Raw genomic sequence first — 23,085 nt, forward strand, 5'->3', positions numbered from 1 at the left:
ATAACTTCTATTTAAGCTGCCAAACTATATAGTAAACAATGGTCAAGACGCGTCGTTTGATACCTCTCTCGATGGATTGTTTAGCCAAAAAGATTAACGTAGCTTTGTATTCCCTAACAGAATATAGACAAAATTTTGCAGAAACCTAATTTATTTGAAGAATGATTACGAAAAATTAAACAATCCAAATTTATTACTTTTGAAATACACGTAAATACTGGTATTTAGAGCTGCGAAAAAGTGGGGTTATGTTGTAAACATGACCTTTAGCGCAACTAACAGCTGATCGGTGAAAATTCGCACATTCACACGCACAGTTCTCGACTCAATTTCAAAAAAAAATTTTAGATTATTTAACTCATTTTATTATTTAACATTTTAAAGTGAGATAATCATTACGAATTTATGTATATACAATATATAAAGCGTTTTTGTTGTTATTAAAACAATAGTTTTATTTATATTAAAGCTTTTATCATTTTTTTTTAACTTTGAAAAAACTCCGAACACCATTCCTTCATTATATGACATTCGACTGCCTAGTCCACTGCCTTCCATTCTATTCGCAACATAACCTCTATTTAAGCTGCCAAACTATATAGTAAACAATGATTATTACATCATGCTGCACGTGCATTTTTAAACGTCAAAAGTTTGTTATTCAATTCGTTTTACATGTTTTTGAAACGATTTAATTGATCTATCTATCTTACATACAATATACTATGGCTAAAGCAAAGAAAAATAAAAAGGCTCTTGCGGATCAAGTGTATGCGAAGAAGAGCGCAGCTGCAGCCAAAACAAATCCTTTTGCAACAGCGCGACCGGCAACGTCAAAAAGACTGAATCCCTTCGAACTGCATGTAAATAAAGAAAAATTCCAAATATTAGGACGCACTTGTAAGCATGACAAAGGACTGCCAGGCGTATCTCGAGCCAAAGCAATTAAAAAGCGCAAACAAACAATAGCTGTGGAGTTTCAAGATAAACATAAATCAAATAAATTTCGTGATCGCAGAATAGGAAAATTTCAAAACGACGATGAGCTAAGCGAAGATGTGATCAATGCACGTTTCGTAGCGGCAAGAGTTGAGCAAATGAAGCAAACTAAATCCTCAAGATTCAATTTAAATGATGATGAGATTTTGACACATCGTGGGCAAACCTTGGCAGATATAGAACAATTTCGGGATGAACGTTCCGATGACGAAGATCTAGACGATGATAAACTTAATGGTTTGTTATAATAACCATCTACAATTAACTAGTTTTTTAGCATTTTTTTCAATCATTTCAGCGGAATTTACTGAAATCGCGCACTTTGGTGGTGATCCTGATTTGACAAAAGATCGACAAGGTGCAATAGACGAAATGATAGCAGAGCAAAAGAGGCGTAAAATAGAGATCGCTAAAGAAAAAGATGAAGTACACGATTTAACGGAAAAGCTCGATGCCAACTATAAAGACCTGCTTGGATTAGTTGATAAGCTATCGAAAAAGGAATTGTCGCAAAAACCAGCACTTGATGATTATGATAAAGCATTGAAGGAGATGATTTTTGAACCAAGAGGCGCAGTCGCTGATAAACTTCTGTCCGAGGAGGAATTGGCTAGAAAAGGAAAAGAGAGATTGGAAGAATTGGAGAAGGAACGCCTTAAACGAATGCGTGGAGATGGCGAGGAAGAGGAGAATATTACAGAGCAGACGAATCATCGCTCAGCTGATGCTCTAGATGACGGCTATTACGGTTATGCAATAGAAGAGGAAGATGCAACGGTAGCCTACACTTTAGATGGTTTGTTTAGTATTATGAATGAAGCGAGTGAAGTAATTACAATGTGTTAAACTATGTTATCTCCAGGTGAATTAGGAACCAAACTAATTGAAAGTGAATCTCTAGTATTAGAGAAAGAGTCTGTCGAACTAGAAGACAATGAGGAGGATAAAAGTGATTCTGAAGAAAGTGAAAACGAAAGCGACGATAATGTTGGAGAGTCTAGCGCAGAAGAGGAGGAAGATGATTTAAGCGACTTGAAGGATAGCAGCTCTGAATCCGAAGACGATGGGGCGGAAGAATCTACAAAAACACAAAAAGATTTACAAAAAAGCAGAGCTAACACTAAAACTGAAAAGAGATCTGAAAAAGATTTGGGAGAATATTCCGATTTGCCGTACACCATGGATATTCCCAACAATTATCATGAATTCCGAAAGCTACTAAATAAACGTAAACCCCTTGAACAAGGCACTATAATCGAGCGACTCATCAAATGTAATCATCCAAAATTAGATGGCATAAATAATAAGGGAAAAATGGCAAAATTGTTTGCTTATCTATTACAATATGTAAATGAATCATTTACAGATGTTACACAAGAAGATATAAGCATACAGTTTCAAATATTGGACCAACTTAATCCCCATATGTACGACCTAGTAAATATGGATGAGGAAAAAATGTCAAATATCCTTCTAGATGTAATCAAGGAGAAGCATGGTCATTATCGTAAAAATACTAAATTATTTCCAGCACTAGATACACTTATTTTCTTCAAACTTGTGTCCAACTACTGCAGTTCTTCTGACTTTCGTCATGCACTTGTCACGCCATGTTACATATTTATTCAACACATTTTGTCAAAGGCGCGTGTGAGATCGCGGCAAGATATTGCTGGCGGGCTATTTTTGGTAACAATAGCGTTCGAATATTCACGTTTGTCTAAACGTTTCTTGCCAGCAGTACTTAACTTTTTACTTGGCATTGTGTATATGAGTATACCGAAAAGGCCAGTAGAAATGCTTAAAATTGTACCGCCATTTCAAAGCTCAGGCCCAATGAACAAGTTGCTCACCATGGCCGAATGTGATGAGGAGTCATACAAAGAAGAATTATTACAAGCTGAGGATTTGACGTTAACAACTTGTTCAATAGATTTTAAAATAAGAGCTTTAAACATGACATTGAAACTGATAAAGGATATTATAGCAAATATGGAAGAAAATGCTGGTTCAAATTATTTAGCACTGCCCTTTTTAGCATTGTTTGAGCGTATACCCTTAGATATATATCCAACATTTGTAAGTGAAAATCATAAGGCTGCAAAGGCTGTACTGGAAAAAGTTGCAGCCAAGAAGCTAGTTAAAATTGTACCACCAGAAAAAAAGCCGAAAGCGTTACGTCTGCTGGAGCCTCGTATCGAAGTTGTTTACGATGACAAGCGACGTCCGCGTCTACCAAAGGAGAAAGAAGAAAGAGCTAAATTAGTACATAAAATACGTCGTGAAACTAAAGGCGCAATTCGGGAAATACGTAGAGACACCGAATTTATACAGAAGATGCGCATACAACAGAAAATTCAAAGGTATGTTTTGTTGTTGATAGCATCAGCTATAGATGTTATCAGAAAAATTCATAATTAGGTAATGAAAACAAAATCATACACTTAAATCACTGCTCAATTAACCTGTAGTGAGTTATAGTGAATTGGGGACGAGTAAATGTTTCACCCACTGCTAATTTAAGAGCACATTTCGGGACGAGTAGCGCGAAGCCCAGGTTTAAATTCAAATACGTAAAATTTAAATTTTAATTTCAGAAAGTTACAATTCATATTCAGAACATTGCGATTAAAGCTCAAAAAAATCATAGTACGCCTTGAGGATTTTGTATTGTTCTAGCTAATATCCTGTTCTTGTCTACCACAGAAAAAAAACTTCAGATCAGTCAGCATTTATTTTGAAAATCCATTTTATTTATAACTCATGATTAATACTCTACTTTCTTCTAAATCTTTTCTACCGCCACATCTCACATCCTATCTTTCTTCCAGTTCCTCACTATTAAGTTCATTCATATAATTTCACTGATGCGGAGGAGCCGATAGAAAGTGCTTGCGTTCCGTTCACGGAGCGTGAGGTCGGCGACAGTTGTTTATACATTTAAATCGCCGGCTCCAGAGATTATGAATTATCTCCGTAGTTCACCGAATGGTGAACTACCTACATGCCAACCTGTCGCGGTTTCTGATCGTGGTTTTATATATTTTTTTTTGGTCATGTTGTATATGTACTTAAAAGCAAAAACCAGTTTGAACGTCTGAACGATGTGAACGACCTAGTTGCGTCTTGAAAAATTAACTAGATCTTTCATCTTTTTTTATGTAATTCTACTGCATAATATGTTTTGTCTAAACATTTAATACAATATTTTTTTTTTTATTTGCAGTGATAAGGAGCGTATGGAAAAAGTTAAACGTATATATCAAGAAGCAGCAATGCAACAGGGTGAGCTCAATGAGTTTGAACGTCTTAAAAAGAAGAAAAAGTTTTAAGTATTGTAAAATAATGTGTATATTAGTAGACTTTTTTTATTTAACTTTTTACAATAGTTAATGTACTACATTTACAGATAATGTAAAAACAAAACACGTATAATAAATATAAACAAAGTTCAGACAGATAACATAAATATTAATTATATACTGGAAACTTCTCGACACCGCAAGGTAGCAGCTTGGACTGCATCAGCTATTGTACCACGTAAACCTTAATTTTTTTAAACAAAACAGCGTCTATTTTACATAAAATTATAAGTAAAACTAAAATGTAACATTACCTGCTGCTTCCAACACCTTCAACGCTGCAGCAGTTGAACCCGCTGGGCTTGTAACATTATCCTTTAGTATACCAGGATGCTGTTTAGTATCACGTACCATTTTTCCGGCACCTACAACAGTTTGCGCAGCCAAACGATACGCTACGTCGCGTGGTAAACCCATACGAACTCCACCATCAGCCAAAGCTTCAATCATAACAAATACATAAGCTGGTCCACTACCACTCAAACCTGTAATGGCATCAAACATATTCTCTGGCACTTCTTCACATGTTCCAATTGCTTTCAATAAAGCTTCGGTTATTTGACCATCCGCTTGTGTTGCTTTAGTCCCGCATGCATATACAGAACATGCTGATTGTACAAGAGCTGGCATGTTTGGCATGACGCGTATGACACGTGAATCAGAAGCTAAATACTGCCAGTATATGAGGAAATATATTCATATTAAGAAATTAATTGCACCAACTATAAAATTAAAATTCACCTCTTCCAGCGTGTTTAAAGTTATACCCATGGCTATTGAGATAAACAATTTGTTATTGCTCAAAGGTTTGATTTCAGGTAAGATAACGGGCACCACCTGTGGTTTTACTGATATGAATATAATGTCCGATTTCTCTACGACGGGCTCGTTTTTAACAACTGTTTCGACACCAATTCGCTATTAAACATTTTTTATCGGAATTTGTTCAATTAAGTAAATTTTAATATAATGGTAAGAATAGAATTACGTGTTAAGAATTGCACTGCGCCCTTAGATCTTCGCTTCAGGGTGATAGCATCGCAGTCAGGGGGAACGGACTAAGGATTCTCATCCGCCATGTCACAGAACTGACAGTGACTCCCTGATAGGATGGCCAGGCTCCAGGATTCAAGGGGTTGTGTAGCGCAATATATAGCTTCTCCAACCCAATTGTCAACCTCACCTTCGAGCGGCGATTCCCGTTTCAGTAACAGACGAGGTTCTGGCGACCCCAAGCTCCTCAGGGAACTTGGGGGTGGGGAGTGAGTTATGGCCTGAAGGTTTAATGTGGCCATATAAATCGTTCCCGAGATGGTCGGGCCAGCACCTTAATGGTGCTGTTACCGGAGCGTATCGGATCTGTATCCGGCAAAGGACCATCACATCGATAACACTCCCCAAAGCCTTCGGGCAGTAACCTAATCGCTACAACAACAACAACATGGCCAGGCTCCTAAATATGCAGTGTTCAGTTCCCAGAAAATATTGTCTAAGTACTAATGCAAAAGGCTTCCTGTTTACCAAATTTCAAACAGATCACTGAATTAAATAGAATTCTTTGGAATAGATTGGCCCTTCCAAATCGAGTTTCTTTCGGTTTATGTTAAGACGTAGTGCTTTTGCAATTACGACAATGCATCCATAAGGTGCCTGCAACGTATTCCATTCTCCGAGTTGTTTCGAATAAAATCCAAAGACCCGAAGGCTGCGGGGGTACAAAAATGGTTCTCGTGGCTATTGCCAAAGCGGACTGGACTAAAGGAGTCAGCCTCACCTACCTGTGGCGAAACCTGTTTGTTCAGGAGGAGAGGCCCTAGGACTCCAATTTCCTTATGAAAGGAGGGGGTTGGTTACGTATGTAGAAGGTGCAACGTGGTTGTTGTTATTGTTGTAGCGATAATGACACTCCTTGAAGGTCTTGGGGAGTGTTATCTATGTTAATGGTCTCTTGCCGAATCCTGATCCGGTACGTTCCGGTAACAAGCACCATAAAGGTACTAGCCCGACCATCTCGGGAACGATTTGATATGACCACATGAAACCTTCTAGACCATACCGCCCTCCCTAGGGCGTGATCCATCAAGAGTTCGGGTTCGCCAGAGCCTCGGCTGTGCAGGATTCGCCACGGGTAGGTGAGGTTGAAAATTGGGATGGAGAAGCTATATATTGCGCTGGCAACCCCTTGAATCAACTTGGTATTTTAGTCGCCTCTTACGACAGGCATACCTACCGCGGGTATATTCTAAGCCCCCTAACCCGCTGGCAACGTGGTGAATCATCAGCAGCGATACAACTTCTTAAAACGTCCAGGGAGTTTCTTTATAGCTAGAAAAAGAAGACCGGACTCCTATTTGGCAAGGGACCACCCACACTCGTAACACTCCCATAAACTTTCGGGGAGCCTTTTTGTAGTTGCACTAACAACAACATTGTCCAATATTAGTTCCAATAGCCCATCACTACACACTGCACCACTACCATCACCACTATGATTACACTCCACCTCGCGAACATCACTTACCGGGATTCAAGGGGTTGTGTAGCGCAATATATAGCTTCTCCAACCCAATTGTCAACCTCACCTTCGAGCGGCGAATCCCGTTTCACTAACAGACGAGGCTCTGGCGACCCCAAGCTCCTCATGGAACTTGGGGGTGGGGAGGGAGGGATGGCCTGAAGGTTTAATGTGGCCATATAAATCGTTCCCGAGATGGTCGGGCCAGCACCTTAATGGTGCTGTGTTACCGGAGCGTATCGGATCTGTATCCGACAAAGGACCATCACATCGATAACACTCCCCAAAGCCTTCGGGGAGTAACCTAATCGCTACAACAACAACAACAGCATCACTTACCACTTTACAACTGAACCGCGCCGTCTCTACTGTCGGTTTGGCCACTTTTTTCGACGCACATGTTCAATTCGCTCACCTAGAGGTTCTCGAACCGCCGTTCCTCTTTAGTGAGCAACATACACTTATGTGATTCTGGTTTCTATGTCCAGAAACACGTAAAGCCCTAATGATCCGCAGTCGAGAGTACTCTGAATTTCTGATAACAAAGAGTAAAGAACTGTACCGGTAGGACATGTTGCACCAGCATTCGCCTCAGTATGCCAGAGCTAGGCTCTCCCCCAACACTCTCACCTGTCGCAGTTGTAATATCATACCGTTTTATATACCGAGTACCATGTAATTACCTCAAATTGTTTCAAACTTTGTGTGTCATCTGGATGTACGCTAGCAACCACACTCTCAGATTTTGTGAGTCCTTTTATAGAATTTAATTAAAGAAGCTCTTGAGTTTGAATTTAAGTTTTTTACCAGCTGAAAGAAATCCCTTCACCATTGCCAGTGCCATTTTTCCACCCCCAACAATTCCAATTCTTCCCACTTTATTCATGTTTGTTTTGGTTTATAAACTTAGAGCGAAACTTATTTAGTACAATAATGTCGTATTGATAACACGCCCGCTCAACTCAATAACTGAACGAATATTGAATGACTATCAGCACAGAAATTCCGTATGTAATTAAATGTAATTGAAGTGAGTCAGGTTTGATAAGAAATTTATGCGATAAGCTTAGTACATTGACCAATCGTCAAACAAAATAACGGTGAGATTCGAATGCTTGTGATTTATGTACGCAGGGCCGAAACCAAAGCCCAGAGGCCCCTCACTAGTTTAATCGTATTTTCCTTTACTACATGAAAACTTGATGCAATTTTCGGTTGACATTTTGAAATTTTCCATTTTCATATACATACATACATAGTTCGTCATGTATGATTATGCATGTATGTACATTAGAGTGGTTTTATCTCATAGTGTAAAAAAAATGTCAGAATTTTTTTGGGGACACCCCCCCTAAAATGTTTCATTTTGTTAGATTTTAAGATTGCGAAAGCTAGAGCACAATTGGAAGATGTTAACTCGTGCCACTGGGGCCTCAAAGTTTTAAAAATCTGGATATTTTATATGAATACTAGAAGACCCGGCAGACGTTGTCCTGCCCTAAATTTGGCCTATCTGCAGACATTTTAATAAGCTTTTTCCGTCTGACTGCCCTCCCCCCTCTTCACTTTTTCCTATTCCTTTTATTCACTCCTCCCTCCGTCTTTTTCGCTTCATCTATCTCCATCTTCGTCTCATTCTATCTCTTTCTCAATCTCCTTCTCTCTTTTCTCTTCTCTCGATTTCTTCTCATTCTTCTGCATCCCTTATTGCCTGTCCCAGAGGGTGGTATGTATTTTATTCCAGTCCCAGTCCCACTCCGAGTCTCAGTCCCAGTCCTAGTCCTAATCCCAGTTCGTCTCATCAACAGCTTTCATTTGATATCCATATTGTATAAACACTGTCTACGTTTTGGCCACGTTTTGGCCTATATCTCGAGACCCTAGTCACCCAGGGGTATGAAAATTACCCTCTACACAACTAAAGACTCTCCTGAATAAAAAAAAATGTCATGTCATAGTACCTCTAAATCGCGGGCTCCCTCAAGAACCCCGCGCCCCCACCCTCTCGGCGGACCTGGTGATGTGCTATACTTGATATCATTCGCTATAATATTTTTATTGATAAGCAGGTTGTTTAATTAAACACTAAGCAATTACACGGAAGTATATCCGCACCACCTAAAAATATGAGTACCATTGCGTATACGTAAAATTTTTTTATTACGTATAAACAAATAAAAAAATTTGCAATAAAATAATATTGCGACTATAAACTGAGATATAACCTATCCTATGTCTCAAGTTAGATCAAACTACACACGGGGTGCAAAACAAATTCAAAATCGGTTCAGTAGCTTAGGAGTCCATCGCGGCCGAAAATGTTGTGCAATGTCGCTAAAAACGTGACTAGGTACCTGGTACCCCCTAGAGCGAAGATGCATTATTTGCATTATTTTTGCTTTTTATGGACAAATACTTATACTTTGGAATCCCAATTCATTTAAATATGTTTGCTATGGTATACCGTTAATTTTAGACGCACAACAATGTGTTTTTTTATACTCAGCGTGCTTTGCACACAGAGTATATTAACTTTGATTGGATAACGGTTGGTTGCACAGTTATAAAGGAATCGAGATAGATATAGACTTCCATATATCAAAATCATCAGTATCGAAAAAAAAAAAAATTGATTGAGCCATGTCCGTCCGTCCGTCTGTCCGTTAACACGATAACTTCAGTAAATGTTGAGATATGTTCACCAAATTTGGTACACGAGCTTACCTGGACCCAGAATAGATTGGTATTGAAAACGAGCGAAATCGGATGATAACCACGTCCACTTTTTATATACATATATAACATTTTGGAAAACACAAAAAAACTGATTTAGTAAATAATACACCTAGAATTTTGAAATTTGACATGTGTACTGATATTGAGACTCTTGATAAAAATTTGACAATTTTTTTAAAATGGGCGTGGCGCCGCCCACTTGTGATAAAATCAATTGTACAAATATTATTAATCATAAAAAAAAATTGTTAAACCTATCGTAACAAAATTCGGCAGAGGTTGCCTTAACGAAATCGGTTAAGGACGACGCTCACTTTTATATAATAGATTTTTAAAAGGGTCGTGGACGAATGAAATAAGCTATATCTTTGCAAAAAGGAGCTTTATATCAATGGTATTTCAATTCCCAAGTGGATTTATAACAATAAATAGGAAAAACTTCAAAATGGGCGCAGCACCGCCCGTTTTATGACTAAGCAATTTTCTATGTTTCGGGAGCCATAACTCAAAGAAAAATTAACGGATCGTAATAAAATTGGGTACACAAATTTTCCCTATAGCAGGAAATATTTCTAGAAAAAATGGACGAGAGCGGTTAAAAACAATGGAAACTTAGATATAAAACAAGTTTAAAAGGGTCGTAGACTAGAATAATAAGCTATAACTGAGCAAAAAATAATTTTGAATCAATGATATTTCACTTATCAAGTTTTTGTTATCTGTTGTTGTTGTATGAACGATAGAGATACTCCCCGAAGTATTGGCGATAGATTATCGATGTTGATGGTCCTTTGCTGGATACAGATCCGGTGCGTTCCAGTAACAAAGCATCTTGAGGGTACTAGCCCGACCATCTCGGGAATGATTAATATGACCACTTTAAACCTCCTTGCTAATATATATATATATATACGAGGTGAAAATTAACCAAACCGGTTGACGGCCACGTCCCACTTAAAAAAATTAATTTTGAGACCCACTTCTAGAACAGCAAGTTGTCGTTTTAGCGCAAAATCAGGTAAAAATTATTTTCAAAATCGGGTTTAACCCCTGATGTCAAGTTCACTCTGGGCTAAAAACATAACTTGCCGATCAGCAAGTTGGCATAACAAAAATTTGAATATTTTTATAGTATGTAACTACATTAAACTGATATTCCACTTCAGTTTTGATATAGTGGAGAAAAATAAGAAAATTAAAAAAATTTTTAGGCGAATAATATACCGATCCTATAATAAATTGGCAAGGGTATTTTTTTATTATAATTATAGCTGCTTTCTGAGAAAATGTGCTAAATCGGTTGGAAGTCACGCCCCTTTTTGTTAACTTTTATTACTTAACAAATTTTTCGAAAAGGGTTTGGACACTGCCCATATTTGAGATCACAATATCTCAATTGTTTAGACACTATAACTCTAGAAGCATTTAGGAGAGAATAATGACGTGTTGAAAGCGCCACCAAGAATTGTGCCCAGTATTCTTACGCCCTTAATACCGCCCCGTGTGTAGTTAAAAGTTTCAGCAAATTAATTTTTTTGCTGATAAGCACTTACGTGGAATAATTTTAGCAAATGTTGTGAGCTGCAACTGTAATATGCTGGAGACGGATAAATCTACATATTCTTATTTATGTATTCGTATATTTACATATGTATAATGATAACGACCTTAAAATGTATTTGCCACATAATATAATAAACCAACATAAAAAAAAAAAATAAAAAATAAATGTAAGGCGCGATAACCTCCGAAGAGATCTAAGGCCGAGCTTCTCTTCCAATTTGCGTCGTGCTCCTCTTGATTTTCCGTACAAATTGGCCGGACGTGACCTACATGTTTTTTGCCGACTCCGAACGGCATCTGCAAGGCAGATGAGTTTTCACTGAGAGCTTTTCATGGCAGAAATACACCCGGAGCGCTTGCCAAACACTGCCGAGGGGCGACCCCCTTAGAAAAATTTTCTTCTAATTTGAAAACCTTCTTTCTAAAATTTTGATGTTGCTTTGCCCGGGGTGCGAACCCAGGGCATACGGTGTGGGAGGCGGAGCACGCTACCATCACACCACGGTGGCCGCCAACCAACATGGTCATAAAAATTAATCGGCGCTTAAGCGTCTATATAATTTTGGCTGAGGCGCACCATAGTCCGCCCTTTTTTTATTACGATTATTGACGACGATCAGATTAATCATCAATCTGTTGTCATTAGCTGTTTTCAAGTTTGCACTTCCTTCATTTGACATGACCTATCAGCTAAGGAACTGCACTTTTATTTGCATCGATATCGCACCTTGATGTGATGGTACGTGCTCCGCCTAACACACTTAAGATCCCGGGTTCACGCCCAGGGCAAAGCAACATCAAAGTATTAGGAGCAAGTTTTTTTAATTAGAAGAAATTTTTCCTAAGCGGGATCAGCAGTGTTTGGCAAGCACTCCGAGTGTTAGGTTAGGTTGAACTGGCCAGTCCATGAGGACCTGACATAGACTGATTGAGTCCGTAGTGTTACCAGAAGTTTGTTTTAACGACCAAACTGAAAAACCCTATCTAAAACCAGGACCTATGTTATCAAATAACTCCGTCCTCTTGGCAAATACTAGAAGCTTCCTAGGACTTAAGTCACTTGCTCCTTCTAGATCTGACAGCTGTATCACTCCTAATAGCGCCTGGCAAGTGCAGGGCACGAGCACAGAACGTGCTCGATTGTTTCCTCCTCCAACCCGCACTTCCTACATATGCTATCACTGACCAAGCCTAATTTAAAGCCATGTGACGCCAGAAGGCACTGTCCAGTCAGAACACTCGTCATTAGTCTACAGTCCTCTCTTTTTAATGATAGAAGCAACTTTGTTAGTCTAAGGTTATAAGACCTACACTTAACCTTCTACACTTTACGGCCCCGCGCTTGAAACAACGCTTTTCCCGCTTGGTAGATCATGTGCAACTCTCGCCTTCGCATAATCTCCCCCAGTCTATTTGGGACGTCTACGGAGCAAGCTTCAAGGGATGCACCCTTTTTAGCTAGTTCATCCGCTTTTTCATTCCCATCTATTCCCATATGCCCTGAGGCCCAATATAAATGTTTGCTTCTCCCTGTCCCGATTTTCTCCAGAGCCTGGTTACACTCTAACACGCATTTAGATGCTGCGCTATGCGAGATTATTGCCTTAATTGCTGCTTGACTGTAAATATAAAAGTTAACACGGTTGCAGCTTAAGCTATTCTCTTCCAGGGTTTATACTGCTTTGGTTACGGCTAATATTTCAGCTTTGAAAACGCTACAGTAATCCGGCACCCTGTAGGATCTGCTTATTTCCGGATCAGCACAGAATACCGCAGACCCTACTCCTTCCACTACTTTGGAACCATTTGTGTACACATGTATCACCTCGTCCGCCATTTGCGCACCCTTGCGCCAACCGTCCACCTCTATTGTGGCCTTAAGATCTCCCTCGAAGCGCAGATAGGGAATCAGGTAGTCTGTTCGTCTTGTGGTTGATGACGCTATATACTATGGCCATATAGTCGACGCTCAAGCTGCCCCGAGGCACCGAGCCTGGTTGCAGTTGTTAATGCTATGTTCTTTGCTAGCAGGTCTACAGGTGGAATGTTAAGAATGCCATACAGTGCAGCCGTCGGGTTTGTTTTCAGGGCTCCCGTAATGCATACCCCCTCTAATTTTTTGAGGTATGTTGTTTTTTGTGTGGCTTTCCACTAAACAAGAACTCCATAGTATAGAATAGGGCTTACAATCGCTGTAAAAACTCAATGAGACAGAGAGGGCGATAAACCCCGCGTACACCCCAGCATTCTTTTACATGCATAAAGTGCCGTTGAGGCCTTCTTCACCCTCTCCTCCACGTTGAGCTTCCTTGACAGCCTACTGTCTAGGATGATTCCTAGATATTTTGTGCAAGGTTTCTCTTGTAAGGTCACCCCTCCTAACTTAGGCCTGGTCCAATTTGGGACCTTATACCTCTTTGTAAACAAGATCATATCCGTCTTCTCCGCATTGACTTTCAACCCGACATTAGATACCCAGGTATGAATATCCCGAACCGCCCGATCCATCAAAGAACTAATCGTTGGAAGGCACTTTCCACTTATGACAATTGCAACTGGATGGATGTACTTTAATGTAATTAACACCATCCATAATCGCCCATATAGAAACATCATTGAAAGCCCCGGCAATGTGCAAGAAGACTCCTAGGGCATATTCCTTATATTTCAGGGATTTCTCTATGCTTATTACCACCCTATGAAATGCGGTATCTACCGACTTGCCTTTGGTGTACGCATGCTGTGTTGTGGAGAGCAGCTTTTCATCCACGTCGGACTTTATGTGCACATCTATCAGCCTCTCAAAGGTTTTGAGCAGAAATGATGTTAAGCTGATGGATCTACAGTCTTTGGGATACACGTGACCGAGAGTGCGGTACATGATTCAGCCTTATGCACCCATCGAATATTATTTTAAGCCATTCCACGACCGCCATACTTGAAACTCGATCTTGGTATCGCTCACCAAGCCCGGCACTACCCGCTCCGTGATCGAAGTGCGAGTGATGTATGCTGGCTCTTCTGAACCGTCTCCCGATGGGAAACGTGTGTTAAAAAGCACCTCAAGGGATTCCTCACTATTACGTGACCATTCCTCGTTCTCTTTCTTTATTAGTCCCTGGACTATGTTTCCACTTGCTAGGACTTTTTTCAACCGTGCTGTGTAGCTGGAGCACTCTATGTCCGTACAGAAACTTTTCCATGAGATTCTATTCGCTCTGGAAATTTCACGATTGTAGATCCTCAGATCCTGTACTCGTCCCGACACGCTCCGCTTTCCGCGGTCTTTGCGAGCTTAAACATTTATTTTACCTGTCTTCTTAGAATACTCAGCTCATTGCTCCACCATGGCGGCTTTGCTTTTCCTCTGAATCTTTTTAGAGAGCAAGCTTTGGTATACATAGTCATAAGCGTCCTTGTTAGGAATTAATTCGGCTCCTCCAGTTCCTTCACATTGGCAATCTCTTTGGATTGTCCCAGTTTTGTTTTTACCTCTTTCTGGAATTTAGTCCAGTTCGTTGACCTAGGGTTTCTAAAGGTTCCTTCCTTCTCTAACCTCTTTAGGGGGATGCTGAAGCTGATATACGCATGGTCGGAGGATGGTCTATCAAGAACCATCCAATCATACCTTGATATATCACGCTCGGAGCTCAATATAATATCCAGAACATTGCTGGATGTTGGACCAATGTATGTACGGACATTTCCCCTGTTGGCTATCTGCAAATTGGTTTGCAGGATGTAACAAAATAGTTTCGCCTCTCTCGTTCGAATCTGCTCCTCCCCACGCATTGTGGTGCGCATTTGCATCTGCCCCTATGACCAACCGCCCTTTCCGCCCTTCCTCCTGTACTAGCCTTTTGCACTCCATCGGTGGAACCTCCGCAGTATGGGCCATGTAGCAGGATGTCAGGATAAATGCCTGCTTATTCTTTTGCACAACGGCCACAACTACGAGGTCCGCAGTAGTGTAATTAGGCAGCATATGTGAATACAGCTGTTTCCTTACCATTACTACAGCTCGCACCCGTCCTACCGTTTGCGCGCAGTAAACGCCAAACCCGCGCGCGCTAAGTCCAGGAACTTTTCCTCCCAATGAGAGCCACGGCTCCTCGATCAGCGCCACGTCAAAGGAACCCTCCTCAAGACTCGCAGCACCATTGGGCTGTTTGTCATCCTCCAGTGCCTTCTGCGTGACGTCATTGTCCTCCCCTTGCCCTTTTGGTTTAGTTTTATTTCAGACTCTCGTAACTGTTGTGCCTGGTGTTCCTCTGTGCGAGTCACAGCACCATCTGGCGGTTGGTCCTCTTCTAACACCTTCGTGGTGACGTCGGCTACCTCCGCCTTCCTCCGTAGGCCGAGATACAGTAAGTACCTTCCAATCCTATGTCGGTATGTTCGGATCCTGATTCTGCAGAAGTCGCAGTGTATCCTCCGACTTCATCACGCATGGTATCCATACCTTAACTTTTGGTACCGTGGGGATTTTCGCTTTATCCACCACCTCAAACCGCGCGTTCGTGCCTTGCCTTTGGAGGTTTGGAACCACTTCCTCCAGCCACCGCAAGCTCGCGATGTTGTCGCACGCTATCATCTTCACACCATTATGCCATCCGCCCGAATCAAAGGTTGGAAGGGGCTTACTTGGTTGTTCTCGCATCATCTTAAACATTGAGCCAATAAGCTCCCTTTCTACAGATCTCCACCTTTCAGTAGTCATCTGTCCGAAAGGACTGCTACGATCAACCAGCGCCACAGTCAGGGCCTGCTTTGCCACATCACTCATCTTCTGGGGAAAAGCCGGAGTCTTAGTGTTAACTCCCTTTAGCACCTCCGAGAAAGCAGGAGTCTTATCGTTATCTCCCTTTGGCGTATCTCCTACTTTCGTAGTTGGAACTTCCCTCTGAATCGCAGCTTTCGAGGTAGTTGCTACCTCGCTATTGGGGTGTATCAGTCTCAGTTTTCACTCATCTGCCTTGCAGATGCCGTTCGGAGTCGGCATAAAACATGTAAGTCCCGTCCCGCCAATTAGTGGGAAAAATTAATGGAGAACGACGCAAATTGGAAGAGAAGCTCGGCCAAAAATCTCTTCCGAGGTTATAGCGCCTTCCTTTTTTTAAATTTATATCGCGCCTTAACGACAAATTTTGCGTTTGTAGTATATTTTGAGATTTATCTTCCAAATTACAAAGTTAACGATAATTGCGATGGTAGTCATGAAGTTTGCGAGAGATAAATGTATACCGCTGGTTCTAGTGATATGACTGTGTGACAGTGAAAATTTACCATTTTGCGATACATAAATCAAGTACTAGGTCTCCCGAGTATGCAAGATCTGGGGCCGAATCGTAACATAAAATCACGGATCCAATACGATACGAAAGAAAAATATGCGATACAATAGCAAACATATCTCTCAGCAAACAAATCTCAAATTATTTTGAATGAAAAGTATGTTATTATCCGAAAACCATGTTTTTACGTAAAGAGCTGTACGACCACGGATGTTACGATTCCATAGCTACATTCTTAGAATTTCGAATACACCTCAATATCTAAAGTTACGGGCAAATTGATAATAAATAAAATAATTTAAAAAAAATCTTAAGTTAAATGGTTTTATTGAAAACAATACTTACATGAAGTAATAATAATACTAAAAGCTAGAAAATAATTAGGTAGGTCCTAGGGACTAGTCATCACACTCCTCATCAATCTAGGGTGTTGATCAGATAATTAAATAAAAGCGTTGGACGCGTCAAATTTCTATTGAAAGTCATATATAAGACCAACCGAACCTTTTTTAGAAACTGGCGACCCCCAAATAAGGGAAATAAACCAACGCATCAGATTTCTTGTGGATGAATACAAGTGAGCGAAATGGGAGGAGCATTTAAAGAATCGTAACTTCTCTGCCGGTGTGGATAAGCTTTGGTCCTGTAGTTCTATTATAAAAAAATTTACACTAACAATTTGACAACTAAAAATTATTCAAAAACATATATATTTTATATATTTATATTTATTTATTTATTACGACTCTAAGAGCCTAGTTCAAAACTTAAAAATATGATTGCATTAATTAACAATGTGTACTTAATCTAAATTTTTAAATTAAAAAAAAAAAAAATTTAATTATGACACAGGTGTCACTAATGCATTTAAATCTCAACGACTATATCATTTAATCGGCCTAGATTTGGTGTAGTCATACAACCGTCTGCTAAATAAGTTTCTATCTCAATTTTTTATATATTCAGGTAGTTCGTTGAAGTATTTCAACCCTTTGTAAAAAAGACTATTCTGTTCCGATTCTGTTTTATAATTTGGCAATTTAAAATTATTTCTCTGCCTAGTATTTATATCATGGACCTCGTAATTAAATGTAATACCTGTTCTGAGATACTCTGGAAAAATTCCGTGCTTTATATTATAAATAAATTTCATTGTGTTAAAGAATATTTGTTGTTTAACGCTCATCCAATTTAAACTTAGAAGCATGTCTTTTATGGGAGTATCATAACGTTTGCTTAAAATAAAGCGCATTGCTTTATTTTGCATTTTTTGCAACTTATCAATTTGCGAACCTTTCATAATAAAAAATATTGTTGAGCAATAAAGTAAGGCTCAACTATGGATATATAAACCTTTACTTTGTAATAATTACTTAAGTTTTTACAAGTTCTTTGAATAAACCATATTTTTTTTGCTATTTTACTTACTGAATAGTCAACATGGGCATCAAATTTTAATTTGCAATCAATCTGAACACCCAAATATTTAATTGTATTTACTTTTTCTATTTCAATATTATTTATTGTAATAGTTTCAAAATTAGCAATGTTTTTTCTTGAAATAAGCATGTATTTAGTTTTTTCTATATTAATTTTAAGTATGTTTGTACACAGCCAGATATAAAGTGCGTTTAAGTCACTTTGTAACTTGATTCTTATATCATTTTCATTTTTGCCATTTATAGAAATTAGAGCATCATCAGCGAAAAGTTTTATGGAGCTGAATTTCAAAACAGAATTTATATAATTAATATAAATGTTTAATAAAATTGGTGCAAGAACAGAGCCTTGGGGTAGGCCAATCTTAACATCCACTTCGTCTGATATTATCGAACCAATTACTGTTCTTTGTTTGCGATTTGTTAAGAAATCTTTCAACCAATCCAGTTCAACATCTCTAATACCAATTCCTTCCAATTTTCCTTATAATATTTTTTTATCTATAGTTTCGAAGGCTCTTTTAACCCTTTCAGGACTGTAAGAAAACTACAAGTAAATTTTGTTATACGACTGTTTTATTTAGTTGAATTGAAAGCAAAATGCATAAAAAACAATTCGTCTTTTAAATAAATTTCACGGTATTTTTGTAATTTCATGGGAATTTCGCAACAGTAGGGAACATTTGTTTTCTAATAATGCAAACTGTAAAAATTTGTCGTGAAAATATATAGATTTTGGAAAATAAATCATTTATGGAAATCTGCAAAGCAGTTTCTTTTGCTAGTATGGCAGAGGTGAACGTTGCACATTGCAGATATGTTATGCGATCTATTTTCAATCCGCTTCTTAGCGTATTTTACACACCTCTTCATGTTATTTACTTTTTGCATATTGTGCATTGGTAAACTTCGCTGAACACCGACTTGACTCTTCGTTTTATTCACTGCGGACGGCCTGGCTCTATGCCTACATGAAAATTCATTTATAAGATTCCGAGCAATATTTTGACGAAGTTCTAGACTGCTCAAAAGCGGTCCCTCTACAAGTTTCTTCTCATGTAACTTTTTAATATGAGTTGTTCATAGCAATATCCATTATATCGAAAAAAAGGCGTAAGTAGTAATTTATCTTTGCTTTGCGATCAACTTCATAGCAGACTTTTCGCAGAATATATTTATGCTACCGAACTCATATTCACTTTCTCGAAAAATACTCGGCGCATATGAGTCCTTTCTCCACCTGAAGACAGGAACTTGTTCATCAGAGGTATGGACAGGATTCTCACCCGATTTGTCTTCTTAAACTTCCTGGACTAAACTTGTTATTTCTACCACACCTACACAATTTTCCATATTCTGAGCAAGATATTCTTGATCTTCTTCGTCTAGTTGTAGTTCATCTTCTCCAATACTATTGTCAGCTATGAGTAATTGTAAAATCTCGTCTTCTTTCAGATGAAATTCCCTGCATCTTTTTCCAGCCATTTTGTCTGTAGTAAATTCGAAAAACATGAATAAATGAGTAAATCGCATCATAAAATAACAATTAAAATAGTACCTAAAAATGTCCTTTGTGGTCCACAGGGAAACATGTTTCCCTTATAATAGTTCTTTATTTTTAGATACTTTTTCCCATTTAATTACATAAAATTGATCATTGTTTAGTTTCGTACTTACCATTCAACAAATAAAAAGCTTTTAAGAACAATTTGAAACACGAAATTCTAAATAAGTTAAATAAATATGAACACACTTCACTCCTCGGAAGTTTGCCGACTTTACTTACACTTTTAATAAAGAATATTTGAAAATACTGTCAATCTGCTTAACTTGATTACGGGGACTCCCTTTTTATATTTAAACACACTCGCTTGAACAGAGTTACCATATAAGAAAATATAAAAATTCCCAAATTTATTCATGGGAAATATATTTCCCATAGACCTGAAAGGGTTAAGATCAATGAAAATTGCTATTATCGCCTCTTTATTATTAAGTTCTTCTTTTCATTCAGCTAAAACCATATTCAAAGCTCTTTCATAGGAATGTTTTTTTCTAAATCCTGATTCTTGAGGTATGAGTATATTTTTTTCTTCCAAGTATTGAACCAACTGGTTTTTTACAAGTTCTAAAATCTTTTCATCACCGGCCAGTGTATTTATCGGACGTAACTCTTCTGCTTTTATTGTGTTATTAACTTTGTCGATTGGCACAATGGTAGAAGTTTTCCAAATACCCGGAACTATGCCACTACTTAAACTTTCATTTATGATTTGCGCATAGAAGTATCCCAGATATGATATCATGTCCTTAAGAACACCATCTGATAACAGCTTTTTACCACCTCGCTTAGATTTAAACGTCATGACAATTTTGATGACGTCGTCTGTACTAACTTTTACAAATTTGAAAATCCCATTTAACTGAATAGGAAAATTTACTTCTGTATAAAATTCTTCTATATTATTGCAAATATCCTCAATGCTATCAACAAAATATTTATTTAGATTGTTAGCAATTTCAGATTCATTCATTATAGCACTTAAAAAAACTTGTAATCAAAATTCATTCATAATTAAATTTAAATACATTGATAATTGACCGCGGAGCTAGAGTGCCAAATAAGTATTAGTTCGTTAATACCTAGATTTTCAGTTATAAAATCGACAAAAAAACTGCTACCAGTTTTAATGAGCTGCGGCTACATATTTTTTTTTCCTGTTTTTGAATCTTTCAATTCCAATAAATGGCAAGAGGACCCTTAAATTGCCTCTTATATCGCCAGGTTAACAAACGTATAAGGGTAATATACTTGCAACATTTAGACGTGCATAAGCAGCTAACATATGTCGCAAAGTAAAAACCCGTAGCACAAATTTTCTCCTTGCAATTACTAAATATATGATTTGTTGCCATGTGCTTTTTCAAGATTTGCAATTCATCATGAATTATATTTTTATGTATGTATCATAATTTCACTCCCATCCAGCAAGTGGTACCCCCATCATGATAATTGTTAAATAATTCAGCTTTTTTGGGTAATTCCCAGTGGTGACTTGTTGTCTTTATGTAGATTATTAATTTTTTAATTGTAAAGTTGTAATTCCAATCGTAGAAATTTTTTTTAATTGTAAAGTTGAAATCAGGTTAGGCAAGGTATTGTAATGCGCTTGTTATAGTTGTTATTCTATGCTTTTTTGCCAATATTTATTTAAACTTATTTTTGTAAATGTATATTCGTCATATAAGGTGTCGTACTTTCATAAATTTATATTCATTCCAATAATTTCCATTTTACAGATTTATAGCTCCGTTATATCATAAACTTCTGATAATTTTCACATAATTTCAATTCGTCTTCATATTTAGCGTTATATTATAAAGACTTTATATTTACTCATCATGTGTACATGACTGTACATTAAAAAATAAAGATGTTTTCTATTCCGTTATATGTCCTCGGTAGTTTTGTATGTATCTTTGTAAATTATATATGAGGTAATATCTACCCCGTTACATGCAATTTTATGCAAAATCTGATTATATGTACATATATCTATAAGTTTATGTATTACTATGTGGAGTTATATGTATTTATCACAGTTTATATGTAAGTTATAATCTTTCACATAATTTCAATTAGTCTTTGTATTTATTGTGATATTTTAAAGAATTTATATTCACTCGTCATATGTACATGACTGTACATTAAAATATGTAGATGCTTTCCATCCCGTTATTTGTCCTCAGTAGTGTTATATGTATTATTATAAATTATATATGAGGTAATCTCTACCCCTTTACATGTTCCGTTATTTGGACTTAGATTTTATCACAGTAATGTGTATGTGTAATAAATCTTCGTCGTATCAGTTGTCATATTTTATTGAATTTATATTAATTTTTTGTCCACTTTAGTTTATATCTTTTCAATTTATCGTTAATGTCTCATATGTGTTAATTTTTTTTTTAATCATGAGAATATACTCTCTTATATTGCACATAATTACATTTTTAATAAACCAGAGTAGTAACTAATTATAACTTTAAATTACACACTGAAAATTTTGTTTTTTATATTGGACATAATTACTGTTTTATTAAACGAGAGTAGTAACTAATTATAACTTTAAATTACACACTGTACATTTTTTCTACAACAAAATATAATATTACATTAAAACGAACATGTAATATTTATAACGCGAAGATTTTAACCATTACGATGTTGCTACTTCAGCGATGTTTTTGCGATTCTGCGGCTACATATGAGTATGCTTGTTGTTGTTTTTGTAGCGATTAGGTTACTCCCCGAAGGCTTTGGGGAGTGTTATCGATGTGATGGTCCTTTGCCGCATACAGATCCGATACGCTCCGGTAACACAGCACCATTAAGGTGCTGGCCCGACCATATCGGGAACGATTTATATGGCCACATTGAACCTTCAGGCCATCCCTCCCTCCCCACCGCCAAGTTCCATGAGGAGCTTGGGGTCGCCAGAGCCTCGTCTGCTAGTGAAACGGGATTCGCCGCTCGAAGGTGAGGTTTACAATTGGGTTGGAGAAGCTAAAATTGCGCTACACAACCCCTTGAATCCCTATGAGTATGCCTCTTTCTCAACACTATTGCACCAGTACGTAACTATCGAAAAAGTACCAGAAAGAAATTTGTAAATACATATGTAGTTAGGAACTAGTGAAAAGTTAAAGCAGCGGAGACAATTTCTACCGCCAAGGACATCGCCATGTTAAATTCGCCAGTTAAAAACATGTAAAAGAGATAGAGGGCGAACTATTAGTTGTTCAGAATGCAGTAGAAATGCACTTATTTTGAACAGAGATTCTCCTTACGTGGTAGTTTCTGTGACTTTTTATTTCAATTCCGTATATTACTTTTCGTGGTTACGAGAAATTTTTTTGACTGGAAGTGGGGGAACCGTAAAGTAACCATGCCTATCATTTACTTGTTAAACATTTTATTAAAAACAAATGGCATTTCAGCACCTCAGTAATCTCTGTTGCGTGTAAATGTGTATGTATATAAATTTGAACACAAATTTAAAACAAACCACGCGGAGCCCGCACATTAAGCATTTCTCAAAAGTTTTCAAATTCAAAATCCAATGCAACATTTGCAGAAATCTCTACATTCACTTTTAGTATGATTATTGAAACCC

The 23,085-nt window shown here is 37.9% G+C and overlaps 2 protein-coding genes across 2 annotated transcripts; one reads left to right on the forward strand and one right to left on the reverse strand.

The window, feature by feature from the left end:
- Window positions 1-603: 603 nt before the first annotated feature.
- l(3)07882 (Nucleolar protein 14 homolog l(3)07882) lies at window positions 604-4,470 on the forward strand. Its single transcript, XM_067763259.1, has 4 exons — window positions 604-1,236; window positions 1,298-1,795; window positions 1,862-3,362; window positions 4,226-4,470. The coding sequence occupies exons 1-4, from the start codon at window positions 726-728 to the stop codon at window positions 4,329-4,331; spliced, it is 2,616 nt and encodes an 871-aa protein (XP_067619360.1). The 5' UTR covers window positions 604-725; the 3' UTR covers window positions 4,332-4,470.
- Window positions 4,326-7,879, reverse strand: P5cr-2 (Pyrroline-5-carboxylate reductase-like 2). Its single transcript, XM_067763260.1, has 5 exons — window positions 7,684-7,879; window positions 7,560-7,630; window positions 5,103-5,279; window positions 4,616-5,033; window positions 4,326-4,545 (listed from the first exon to the last, which is right to left on the reverse strand). Exons 1-5 carry the CDS (start codon window positions 7,760-7,762, stop codon window positions 4,475-4,477), a joined length of 816 nt encoding a protein of 271 aa, XP_067619361.1. The 5' UTR covers window positions 7,763-7,879; the 3' UTR covers window positions 4,326-4,474.
- Between the last annotated feature and the right edge of the window lie 15,206 nt (window positions 7,880-23,085).

This window comes from Eurosta solidaginis, chromosome 1, assembly GCF_040869045.1.
Source record: "Eurosta solidaginis isolate ZX-2024a chromosome 1, ASM4086904v1, whole genome shotgun sequence".
NCBI classification, from domain to species: Eukaryota; Metazoa; Arthropoda; class Insecta; order Diptera; family Tephritidae; genus Eurosta; species Eurosta solidaginis.

What these genes read in the sequence shown, in the direction of transcription:
- P5cr-2 (XM_067763260.1), bottom strand. Translation starts at nt 7,762, where the DNA reads ATGAATAAAGTGGGAAGAATTGGAATTGTTGGGGGTGGAAAAATGGCA. An exon ending in AAAGTTTGAAACAATTTGAG is followed by an intron (nt 5,280 to 7,559) that starts GTAATTACATGG and finishes AATGTTTAATAG; the next exon opens with CGAATTGGTGTCGAAACAGT. An exon ending in CTTTAAACACGCTGGAAGAG is followed by an intron (nt 5,034 to 5,102) that starts GTGAATTTTAAT and finishes ATATACTGGCAG; the next exon opens with TATTTAGCTTCTGATTCACG.